The 13,551-nt window shown below is 33.9% G+C and overlaps 1 protein-coding gene across 7 annotated transcripts in view; it reads right to left on the bottom strand.

Annotated features, from left to right (window-relative positions):
• VPS13B (vacuolar protein sorting 13 homolog B) overlaps positions 1-13,551 on the bottom strand; it is a 454,815-nt gene that overhangs the window by 355,498 nt on the left and 85,766 nt on the right. The window contains exon 18 of one of the 7 annotated variants that reach the window (XM_081116980.1): positions 10,924-11,128. The exons of the other annotated variants lie outside the window; for them this stretch is intronic. Within the exon in view, the coding sequence (XP_080973106.1) occupies positions 11,019-11,128 (110 nt within the window). The 3' untranslated portion in view covers positions 10,924-11,018. Of the gene's footprint in view, positions 1-10,923; positions 11,129-13,551 lie in introns of those variants that run through there. 7 annotated transcript variants of the gene reach the window in all.

The following is a 13,551-nucleotide window of genomic DNA, read 5'->3' as shown; positions in this document are numbered from 1 at the left end:
TGGCAGTAGTAACAGCATTTGTTCTTTAGGGATATGGCTTGTCCTGGCTTGTGAATAATTTAGAGCTTAATGTATGTATAGACTGCATTATCATTCCTATTCTTACTCTCCTTGCATATTATCTTTTATTTTATTATTTCAAAACTTTTAATTAAATTGACTGGGCTGACACTGGTCAATAGGGACACGTAGGTTTCAAATGCACATTCTTATGATACATGGTCTGTATATTGCAATGTGTGTCCACCACCCAAAATCAAACCATCTTCCATCACCATATATTTGGTGTCATTTACCCTATATTACCCCCCACCCTCGTCCCTCTGGTAACCACCATACTTATCGTCTGTTTCTATGAGTTTCAGTTTTATATTCCACATATGAGTGAAATCATATGGTTCTTAGCTTTTTCTGACTGACTGATTTCATGGGTTCGATTCCTGGTCAAGGGCACAGACCTTGTAGGTGTTGTAGGTTCTCCCCTGCCCGGTCAGGGTTCTCCCCAGTGAGAGGCAACCAATCGATGTGTCTCTCTCACATCGACGTTTGTCTCTCTCTCCCCCCCCTCCCACTTGTACTCTCCCTAAATATCAATGGGAAAAAAAGATCCTCAGGTGAGAATTAACAAAAAAAAAGACAAAAGTCAGAAAAATAAGTTCACCTAATTTCAAGACTTCTTGGTATTAAAGTAATAGTAATCAAGGCTATATAGTATTGGTAGACACAAACACTAAGGCAACAGAATGGAGAACCCAGAAAAATACACTCAAATATACCAAATAATTTTGACAAAGCTACAAATGCAATTCAATGAAAGAAAGATGGCTTTTTCGACAAATAATGCTGCAAAAGGTGGACATCCACAGGTAAAACAATGAACTTCAACCCAGGTCTAACATCTTATTAAAAAATAAGTCAAAATGAAGCATGAACTTAGCTATAAATGTAAAACTACAAACATTCAGGAAAACAAAACAGGAGAAAAATCTTCAGATTCCAGGGAGAAGCAGTTTCTTGACTTAAAAACAAAAGCAATAAAAATAAACTATTAATACACTCAACAACTTAGATCAGAGAACTGTGCTGAGAGAGAAAAAGCCAATCCCAAAACATCACCTATTACATGATTGTTTTTATATGGCAAGTCCAGAAATAGGCAAATCCATATAGAAACAGAAAGCAGATTAGCAGTTACTAGGGGATGGGGCAAAGGAGAGATTGGGGAGTGATTACTTAAAGGGTATGGGGTGTTTTTATGGAGTGATAAAAAGGTTTTCAAACCAGAAAGAGTTGGCAGTTACACCACATTGTAAATACACTAAATACCATTGAACTGTACACTTTAAAATTGTTAATTGTATATTATGTGAATTCCACCTCAATAATACAGAGAGAGAGAGAGAGAGAAAGCAATCAATCAATCTAGTGCAGGCTTAAAAAGACAACCCACTGGTTCACATATTTAAGACCTAAAACAAATTTGAACAATACCTATTTATTACCCTTTCAATCTCCCTTTCATTTTATGTTTATGAAAATTCATTTGTGGAAGAATGTTCCGTGTTTAAACTATAGCAGGTGCTGTTCTAACAGATGAAGGGAAGAGGAATATAGGCACTTGTATACGTAGGTGGGACCACTGTAAATCTTTATGGACTAATATATTTTTTAATTCTTCATAATGTTCAACTAATCGCAAAGCTATTCTAAAAAGAGTTATTTTACATTCCAAAAGCGGCACTGACCATTACTGAAGGAAAACTAAAAATCATTCTTGTGTCCCTGAAAACAATTTTTCAAACTAAGTCAGAGACAAGTTTCATATGCTATGCAATGCTTATACTGACAGGTTATTACACCAAGAGAATATTAACCTTCAATCCCTGAATCATTCAAGAAATGTTTGCAAGAATACTTTTGGCCTTTTTATCTGGTCAGAGCACTGGAAGCTAAGTGGTGTCTGTACAAACCAATCATTTCACCAGCAGTTTTATATTTCTTTAAAGCCTCATATAAAAAGCACCTGCCTAAAGTGAGTAATGGAGTTTTATATTCACTGCACTTAGGAACAGCGTATGTAACCTATTCCGTTTTCCTCCCTTGTGGAATATATTTCAGCTTATATTGCACAACACATTACCAATGCATATAAAGACTCTCTGATCAGCCATTTGGACTGCAGTCAGCAACCTGCCTGAGTGCCTTATTTTTTCCCCTGAACTAAATAACATACTTATTTTATTCAACCACCTAAATGAAAAAGATCTTTTTGAAGATAGTGAACTAACTTTCTTAATAAACATGTAACATATGTATGTGTACTAACTATATTTGGAATACAAATGCAAACACATTTGAACAAAATTTGTGCATTAATAGTTGAAAACTAGTTGAACACATTATTCCAAGGGAATAAAACAGAAGCCTATACGGAACGCCTTCATGCCTGTTTCTCTCTTGAGCAACCTACAATTAAAAAATTCTTGCAACCACACCAACAAAAAGCCATTAAAGGCCTGGAAGTAGGTCCAAACTATTATTAAAATTGGATCAACCTGGGTTGCAGGTTTGATCCCCGCTCCCAGTGGGGGGTGCTTGCAGGAGGCAACCAATCAATGTGTCTCTCTCACATAGATGTTTTTCTCTCACTCTCTCCTCTCTCTCTTCCCCACTTTTGAAAATCCATGGAAAAAATATCCTCAGGTGAGGATTTAAAAAAAAAAATTGGATCCATCTCATATCTGCCAGACTTGGAAATATTTTCAAGACATAAGTATTGCCAGTCATTGGCAAAACTTCATGAAACAGTGATGAAGGCAAAATTTAAAGAGAGTGATGATAAAAATGCGGCATGATATTTTGTAGCTAAGACAGAGCTAAAATTTAAGTACAACTGATAAAAAGAGTAATGAAGAGTAATGAAGATTAAAGGAAATTAAAGAAATGAAAAAAATTAGATTTGCTGTAATTTTAAAATTATGGCTTAGTAATACTGTAAAAAACTGTATCATGTTTTAACATACTGTAATATCATAGATGAGTAAGTAAAAATAAATGTCAGTGTGCAAGGCAAAAGCGCCGTGCTGCCCCTTGCTGGTACCCTCAGGCGATAATCTAAGGCAAGCAGTGAGCACCAAATAATGAACATTTACCTGGACTCAACTATGCAAAATTAACTTTATTAAGTGTTGAGGTAAGCTTAAGTGTTGAGGTATTCAGAGCTTTACACACACACACACACACACACACACACACACACACACTGGAATATCATTCAGCCATGAGAAAAAAGGAAATCTTGCTGTTTGTTACAACACGGATGGACTTTGACAGCATTATTCTAAGTGAATTAAGCCAGATAGAAAAAAGAGAAATACTATGTGGTATCACTTCTATGTGAAATCTAAAAACAACAACAACAACAACAACAAAACCCTCAAACTCAAAAACAGAGTAAAGAAGTAGTTGCCAGGGGCTGGAGGGTGGGGGAAATAGAAGTTGGTAAAAAAGTACAAACTGTCAGTTATAATAAGGTCTGAGGATCTAACACATAACATTGTAACTATAGTTGATAACACTATACTGTATAATTGGAATTTGCTAAGAATAGAATTTAAATGTTCTCTCCAAATATATATAAAAATGCATGATGAATGTGTTAACTAATCATTTCACAATGTATACACAGTATGTTAAATCTTACAGTTTTGTCAATTGTACCTCAAAAAAGCTGAAAAATCAATGACATTTGAAAAATAACTATAATAAGAATAATTTCTTAGTGTTAGGTAAACTGAAGTTAGAAAAATTGAAATACTTATTTCCCTTCATTTTGTCTACACAAAATATAAATCAGAATGATTCTAATTTCTAAAGTCAAGATATTTGGCAAAGAAGGATTGTTATCGCTAAAGTAGACTCTGAAATTTACAGAACAATTATAAATTCATTCTGATTAGTGACTGAGTTCTTACAGTGTTCGGGGCTTGGTGACAAATGCTTAGGAAGGAGCTAGAAGCAAAAAAAACATATGCCCTCTCCTCAGGATGTTTCAATTGTAGCAGAAAATAGCTAAGGTTTATTGAAGCTTTAAATATGTGCAAGGCACCATGCACAATGCTTTATAAGTATTATTCTTCCTGAAATATCACAGAAAAAACATGAGTTAGATAAAGATCACTATCCTCACTGAAAAACTGAGGACTTGAGAGGTTAACTTGTCCAAGGCAAGGTCACACAATATGACTGAACCTAGACTTGAATATCAGTTTGACATTGAAGATCATGTTCTTAAACACTGTTACAAAGATTCATTACCCATTAAAAACAATCACATTAGAGTGATTGTGAAACACGAGGGAAAACACAAGACACCCAGAAAACGAGAGAATTGGTCACATTTACTTATGGTTGTTCTCTACATGACAAACACGAGCTCCAGTAGATAATTACAAGGAAGGATTAATCTTTCACTTCTCGTGTGCTACACACACATGTACATATTTTTATATATGTCTGCGTATTTTCTCCAGCAATCTTCTATGAGGAAGTATCCATAAAACTAATATAATATAGTCCTTCTTCCTGTTTATTTTAGTGAGTAAGCTCTACTCATATGGGCTGATATTGACAAGTAATGTGCTGCTGACTTAGGATCTCATAATATAGTCTATTAATTTTAAGATATATGGACAAAATAATGAACATTCTTTTAAAAACAAAATTGTCACCAGAGGATATTTTCATTGACTTGAGAGAAAGAGAGAGGGAGAGAGACACACATCGATGTGTGAGAGAAACACTGATCGAGTGCTTCCTGTGCAGGCTCTGACCAGGGATCTTATCTACAACCTAGGTATGTGCCCTGACCAGGAACTGAACCCCGCGACCTTTCGTCGTACAGGACAACACTCCAACCAACTGCACCACACCGTCCAGGGCACGATGAACGTCCTTAATGCTTCTGAAGAACAAGCTTCTAAAATATGACTGTCCTAAGGACAGATTAAGATGTCTTTCAGAGTCAGGCTCCAGTAACACCCAGGAAAATCAAATGTGAGGATAATTTTTAAATGTGTAAGTCCTCAAAAATTTTTTTCTCCATAAGAATTTTGGTGCTGTAACTATGAAAGATCCTTATGTGCAGAAAAGTGTGATATATCTGGCCAATGCTGCTTTTAAAATCAACATTAATAAAACTTCAAGAGAAAGACTAAATGATATTTGAAAAAGGCAAATTATAATATTCACAAATTAACAATTAACTCTAAAAGCCAAAGTATTTATTATAAAAACTGTACTGGTTCAGGTTTCATTGTTTTTTAATATCAGTAATTCTTAATGCAACTTGAAACATTTATAATCTTGTATGTTTCAAAGAATTATTTTATAACTTGGCTTAATTTGTGAGAAAATCGCTTTTATGAATGCCAGTTGTACTTCTTTGGAAAGACAAATGTAAACCTATTTAGTGATCTGATTTTCTCTTTCATCTTGTCTCCAGTTTCTGTGTAGATTTATAATGTTCATTGTTTCCAATTTTAACAAATCACCTAATGGCAGAAAGGAAAATATGTTAACCTTGGAATTATTTGCAGTTGGAGAAATCCCTTTTGTCTGGCCCATACAGGGCCTGCAATCTGTTTTAAACACAGATTGTCTGTCTTTCGTCTGACAGCCACCAAGCTGCACAAATTACTTTCTGCCTGTTCACCTGTTTGCAGCTGCGTCTGTAAGCTAAAGATTCTGCAGTTTGACTTGAGCAACCACTTCAGGATTGATGACATGTGCTGCTGATAAAGTGAGCAATTTGAAGAAATTACTGGCTATCGTTATTGAAAGACATCTGGGCATGAGCTGAGAACTAGAAGCCTTCAATCATGTGCTCGCAACCTGCAGTGGCGGCAGCAGTGTTTGAAGTGATACCCTACTAAAAAGAAGTTGGCCCTGGCACTAAATAACCAAGCAATGTATGCAACATAATCTCTCAAATGAGTAATAAAAGGTTCTGTCTTGTAGCTGTAAAAACTGAGGTTTGGTCTTTGCTCCAAAATATTCTTTGTTTAAAAAAAAGGAAGGCAACAATTCCTGTTTCTACTCTTTTCTAATAACTTTACTTATCCAGTATCTCTTATTTCCTATGTCATTAATTTATTTCAAGCTGCTGTTACTACTACTGCTGTAAAAAAAAAAAAAAGGTCAACATTTACTGATTATCTACTACAGATGGTCCACACTCTAACCCTAGAAAGAGCTTTATGTCTATTACCGTATTAATACTCACATCAAAATTAAATCAAAATTACTATTCCCTTTCTCTGGTGGAAAAACTAAAGCTCCAGGAAACTAGCCTAATTTCACACAACTGTGAGTCTGTCTCCTGATGAAGAACTCACTGAATTCTACCGTGCTGTCTTTCTGCTCTGACTTTTTTGGGAATTTTCTGGTCTCCTGATGGAGTTCTGATGTGTGATTAATCGTACATTTTGCCAGAGCCATTCTATCCCTCAAGTTAGTCATTACGAGATGTGGTTTCTATCTCGTCATGTAAAACGTATTCCAAATCAGGCTGTCTTCATGAACTGAGTAGGTGGACTCAGTCAAGCCATACTTTTAAGGCTGGGGACAATGCAAAAAGCTCAAGCCCTTCCCACAGCTGTTGAAATCAGATGGTTATAAATATTCAAGTAAAATTATGCCACAAATAGCAAATAAACATCCTTTTATGAGGAAATAATGCCTACTGTTAAAGAAAAAGGAAGTGTACCTACTAAGGTGCTACTTAATAAAGGCATTCTTTAAAATATTTACAAGTTCGATGTTATCAAAAACAATGAAAATGAATAATTAGTAAAGCAAAACAATCACAAATATAATCAGATAACAAACTATGATAAGGCAGTTCTACAAATACAAAGTCAGAACAAACTCATAACTTACATCAATGCCAGAAGAATCATCAATTAATATATTTAGATGTACATAAGTGAAACACACATTCAGGTGTTTCAAATGCAAAATTAGATAGCATTATTTTATAGCATCATTGAATTTTTGTAATTAAAATTAACATGATTTTGGATAAGTCCTGGAACTCCTCTCCACTTGCAAAAATTTATGAACCAGTACAGATCCATCATAGTAAGACAAAAACCATTTAAAAATCACAGGTAAAGCTAAAACATAACCACTCAGATAACAAGTCCTGCTTTTGCAACATTTAAAAATTCTCAGTATGTACACATATTTCAAATATAGTATAAAAGTCAACACTTTTGAAAATAGTTCAACTGAAACATGCCCGTTAATACTAGAAACTACGTATTAAAGAAGTCATTAGCTATGATAATCCTTTTAAAAAAATGACTACTGTATCAAACACCATCAAAAAGAATTCCAACTCTAAAATAAGCCTGCAGTTAAGCAACATACATGAAAAGTCTAATTTACAAGGATTAATTTGAAGATCAATTTTCCAATTATCAAATCGCTGTTCTTGTTTAGGGTGGACACAATAAGTAAAACGGGTTTCTGCACTGGTTAGAGGGGACATGAAACAAAAAACTGCCTCTTTCAAAGGTTCTTTTAAATAAATGGCTTTCGTACTATTTTTATGTTGGTGTTTAAATTTCCACAGTTTGGGAAAATACTATCCCTATAAATACTGGTATTTCTTTCAGAACAAATTTAAATGCATTGGTCAAAATGCCACCCAAAATGCACTATCATTTCAACTTGTTAAAATTAAGCATACTGCAAAACTAGAAAGGCCAAAGCCCTCAGTTAAATAACTATATAAATTTGGCTTTCACATTTCAGTATTTGTAAATTGGATTAAACACAGACCTGACTGACTCTAGCCGCAAAAGAGGATATATATCATTAACGATTATAATAAATCAAGCCTTTATTTATATATAGAATGATACAGCAATAACGACATTCTTCCACACAAAGATGATGGTTAAGAAATACCATCTATGTCACTACCCTCTTTCCTAGTTGTATCATGAGTTCATGTTTTAATAGCACCTTTTATTTTAAAGACCTAAGTCGTGAGAACATTCTTATGTACCACTTCATAACTTTGACCTAAAGTACGTATAAAAAGATTAGACTTTATTTGGTATAAAATCAGTTGGCAGTTTTACATCTGTGCATGCAACATAAATACACCAGCTGGCATCTCAGGCACACACACATATGGACTTCAAAACAGAAACTTCCTTATTTGCAGCACTGCCAGGGTAATTTTGTATCCTCTACATACTACAGCTATTTGTCAGGCCCCTGCAGGTGTGCACTGCACATAAACACACAGCTGTAGTCCAGCAAGCCAAGTGTTCCATCAAACACATAAAGGGAGACCTCAGCAGTTGGATTAGTCATCCCTACAACAGGTCCAGGGAGAACAATGTAGGTTAGTATTTTTGGAAAAAGTATGGATGGGAAATTTATGATTATGCTAGTCTTACCAAATAACTGGTGGATTGTGTCATTTTTAAAGCAGTGGCTACTTATTAGGTTTTTGTCAGAATGGCTGGAGAAAAACTGGAATTTATTTTTCAGTTTTAAATAAAAGCAATAATCTATGAATTAGTTTATTAAGTGCAAAATGTGAAAAAGTTTTCAAATTCATCTTTGGTTTTTGGAAGTTGTTTCAAGTATGCCTTGGATATAATATTTACAAATCATAATTAGTATACCTTAAAACATTTAATAGTTCTACATTATATTTTATTATATTTATAATTCTACTTTTCAATTCATATGCATTTAAGATGAACGTGGTAAAGCAAGTATTTGTATCCAAAAGTATGTATCATAACATTTAACTAACAAAAGTCACATGTATATTAATATTAGACCATAAACAATAATTTTCTTATCAAATATGATATGAAAGTACAATAATCTACAAATGGCTAGGGAAATAAATAAAAATATAAGGCATGATCATTTTGCCATCATATGAAAGCTCCCAAACGCATTAAATGTGACCTTATTAATATTCTTTAAAATAACAGGTAAGCACTTCAGGCAGTTGATAATTATGCCTACTTTAACCATATTTCCCCCAAAATGCTCAAAGTCCAGCTGGCAGTTGACAAAACATGAAAGATAACTTAGAAAATGAGCTTGAATGCATTATGCCTAATATACTAATCTTCAGTGAACTTGAGGTCAAAGTGTTAGTAATCAAGAAACACTAGCAGTCTCTGACATCAGGGGATTCACATTTTCTTGTGCCTGGAAGGTATAAATGTACTTAAAAATTATGTTAGTCTGATACAAATCCCGCCCTTCTACATGAAGCCTAACTTTATTAAGTATACTCTAACTGAGCCACAAAAATATGATCTAAATTAGAAAAAGGTAATTAGATTCCTTTAAAGCAAATAGCCTAATATCTTGTTTTATTCTTTTATGTAAATGTAAACAGAAAATACTTGGAATTCAATCTGAATCACCACATTACTGATGGGTCCCTGAGGTGTGATTCATAGCTCTTTATAAAGTTTCCTAGTAGCCTTAAATGCTCCAGGTTGGACCCAGCTACATTTTGGTTCTGAACTTCAGAATTATTCTTTTTCAGCAGCTTTAGCTTAAAAATTTACATCAGTATCTTTTGTCCCAAAATACTGTCATTGAGAAAAGTGTGTAATGATGAAGATGAGTAAAATATCTTGGCCCTTAATGGCCACAATAAAACACATTTAAAACAAATTTTAGTTAACAATATCTGTTCCTCTTATTTACTACTGTGGAACTACTCCAAAACTTAGTGGCTTAAAACAAAAATCTATTTTTACCTCTTACAGCTCTGTGGATTTTCTAAACTTATCTGGGTGGTTCTTGCCTGGGTCTCCATCATGCAGCTGCATTCAGATAGTAACTGGAGCCAAGATGGTTTCATCACTCACACGTCAGAACCTCAGCCTAGATGACTGGAACTCTTGGGGGTCAGATAGGTTTCCCTCTCTCTCTCTCCTTCCCTCCCTCCCTCCCTCTCTTCCCTCTCTACTTGGCTAGATTGGGCTTCCTCACAACATGAGCGACCCAGAGACACTGGATTTCTAACATGGTGGCAGGCTTCACCCAGAGAAATATTCTAAGTGACTCAAGCAGAAGCTGTAAAACTTATAACTCAGCCTCAGAAGTCATGCAGTATCACCTTCACCACAATCTATTGGTCAAAATTGAGTCATAAGAGGGCTGGCTTATAGAAGAATATAAATGCTAGAAAGCATAGTTCATGGCCATCTTTGGTTACTGGCTACCTCAGTATTGTAATAATATCATTCAAAAAACATTATTTTAAATTTTTGCTAGCAATATGTTAATGACTTAATACTCTGTTTTTGTAATTATTTTGTTACCTACTGATGATATTAATATGCATGGTTTGGACCACAAACTATAGTGACCAAGGTATAGCAAGGTAAGATTTACATTTCTTTTTTTTCAAACTCATTTCACTGACTCCTTAGAAGTTAAATCTATACCCAAAACTAATTCTAATTCAGTTTCTATTTTTAAACATCCAAATGTAAACACTGAAGTTTGCCTCAGTCACCAAAATTGATCAGTCTTTAAGAGTTTAATATTCACTGTTAAATATTTAAGTTTGTAATTTACCTAAATAAATCATCTCATTTGCTTAAAGTATATACTTAGTAAATAATACTAGGACTTTTATGAGACTTTTTAAAGGAAATGAACTGGAAGTCAGAAACAGCCCACTATTTACACACATACATAAACAACACACAGGAAAAATAATAATGGTCATAATACTCTTGTTTATGGGAGTTTAAGAGCAATTCTTATAATGCTAAGAGCTAAATGATTAATTTACCCACACAATTAGAAAGTATTTTTAGGAGATAGTAGAATAAAATATGAAGGAACAGTGGAAAAAATAAAGTATTTAAAGTCTTTATTTACTTGGGAGAGGGATCATGGAAAAGCATGAGCCAGGAACCTGAGAAAAGAGCCAAGATTGTCTAGGGGAGTTATTATAGAAGCTCAGCGCAGTGAAGCTTATTGGAGATGGTGGTACAGTAGGATAAGATGAAGCTGGAGAAATGGAGACCATTAACCATTTTTTTAAGGCATCTGGCCATTCCTAAGTTAAAAAAAAAAAAAAAAAAAAATGTTCACTCAAAACTGCATATTGTAGTCAGGTAACAAAAAAACTTCCTAAGTTAATTCCATACCCTACAGTGTAGCCTATTGGTCCAAAGATATACATGACACTTTTTCTGTTTTAATCATGACTTTTTATTAAATATTTATTTGTTAACTTATTCCTCATTTCTCACTAACAATACATTTTCATGACCTGTTTTCCTATTTTCTACATAAACCTATTATCCTGGTCACTTGCCCTCACCATTTTCATAAAAGATCTCAATTGTTCGCCTTGCATAGGGCAGCATTCTGAAAGATAATGGAAATAGAATATTAGAGTTACAGTCCTCTATTTTCTTACCAAGTAATCAAAAAAGCAAACACTAAACATATGCGAGGGGGAAAAAATACCATCAGGTATTTCATTTATTCCAAAAGTTAAAATATGGTTATAGAACTGAAATTTTTTATTACTGTTCTATGTCTAAGACAGTTGACACAGCATTATGTAACGGTAAGAGTTTCCAGAATATTCTACACATCACAAAAGAACCATCCTTTTTTCTCCGTTTTCCACTTGCCTTCTTTTAGCAATATAGGCCACTTAAAGGGTGAACGCAATAATAGGTCATGATGATCAATGCTGACTGTAGCTGGACACAAACCCTTCTAATTCATCTGCTCTCTGCTTCAGCAAACATGGCAAAATCATTACAGTTTCACACTTAGAAGTCACCAAGAACAGATTTTAGAAATTCCACTGAATTGATATCAACAATGAACTATATATATACACTTATGATTAAAGCAAAACCCATGAAAACTGTTATCCAGACCTTAGATAATGCCTTTATGATACATCTGGCCAATGAAAGTAGATGAAAACCAGTAGTACTCTGAAGCATCAGCCAGTTAATGCCATTGTCATTTACCATGAGTGGGATGCACATCACATCAGACCATGGTTAATTAAACCAGTTCTTGTATTCTTAAAATGTGTCCAGTATTATTTTTTTAAAAAGAACTTTATTGATTTGAGAGAGAGGGGTAGGGAGAGAAATATCAACTGGTTGCCTCCCATATGAGCCCCAACCAGGGATCAAACCCACAACCTGGGTATGTGCCCTGACCAGGAATCGTACCCATCAACTTTGGTGTAGAGGACGACACTCCAACCAACTTCGCCACACCAGCCAGGGTTGTCCAGCATTATTTATTTGGATACTAAACAACTGCTTTTAAACTTGAAGATCTCCATCCCTCACTTATAGTAAACACTATTCTGTTTCATTTATTGATAATGAAATCTGTAAGTGGTTACCATAGTGTTCTACCGTAACAAAAACCAAAGAGCAAAATTTTGTTTTATTAATGTATCACACTCTATTTCACAGTTAAGTGGTTTTAATAACTATCACAAAAGAACTGAAAGTAAATATATGTATGCACTGACCTAAGGGGAAAATGACATAATGCATAAAAAGTGTTTTCATGGTAGCATTTTTGTGTATAAATTATGTTGGAAGGTATTTCAGTTATTTTTAGTATCAATTTGATACATTACTTAATTTAAAAAAATATTTACAATGGTTCTGATTGTACAGAGTGAAACTTTTAAGAAATTATTCAAATCTTATATTCATATCCAATCTAAATTATTAATTAAAACAGAAACTAGCCTACAAAAAATTTTGGAATGAAAATGCATGATTTTGATGTTAAAAAATCCTCTCTTCTAAAATTACCCACCATTCTGTATACTTTGGATAAACTGACAAATATGTTAGGTATATAGGAGGAAAAAAAATATTTTATTACTTTCTTTATTATTAAAATACAGCATATCACTGAGCAGGAGCCAAGTATCATTATAATAATTTCCCAAATATTATAAGAGTAAATGTAATTCTAATTAAAAGAAATTACCATTATAAATTTTTATGAAGAATCTTAAGAGCTGACTTTTAATTTGACAGTAGAGTGCACAATTTGTCACCTGTTGTCAGCTGCTAGGTTACGTCTGTAGTCTCTAGTCTACACATGTACAATACCAACTAAATGCTCAGTTCCAACTGAACTAGATGGGGAGGAAGTAAGACATTTTTTGGCTAACATTGTTGATGTTTCCACCAAGATATTAAGCTTTCCCTCTTCTATATATAAGAATTAATTTAAAACCTCCATAAGAATGGTTGTAAAGTATTCTCGTAAAAGTATGTAATTTTGGCCAGGTAAATAGGATGTGTTCTAGATATCTCATTTTTCTCTAATATTTTCTTCTTTGCATACTCTATATTTTTCATCTTTACATCTGAATTAAGAATTATTTTCTTAGATATTATTGAATATCATTTTGAGTTATCCCTTCTCAAATATTCTGAATTCTGCCTTTAATTCAACCCATAAAATGTAAAAACT

Source organism: Miniopterus schreibersii (genome assembly GCF_964146895.1).
Source record: "Miniopterus schreibersii genome assembly, chromosome: 17".
Taxonomy (NCBI): domain Eukaryota; kingdom Metazoa; phylum Chordata; class Mammalia; order Chiroptera; family Miniopteridae; genus Miniopterus; species Miniopterus schreibersii.
Note: the sequence above shows the minus strand (reverse complement) of the source record. Positions and strands in the feature narration are given on the sequence as shown.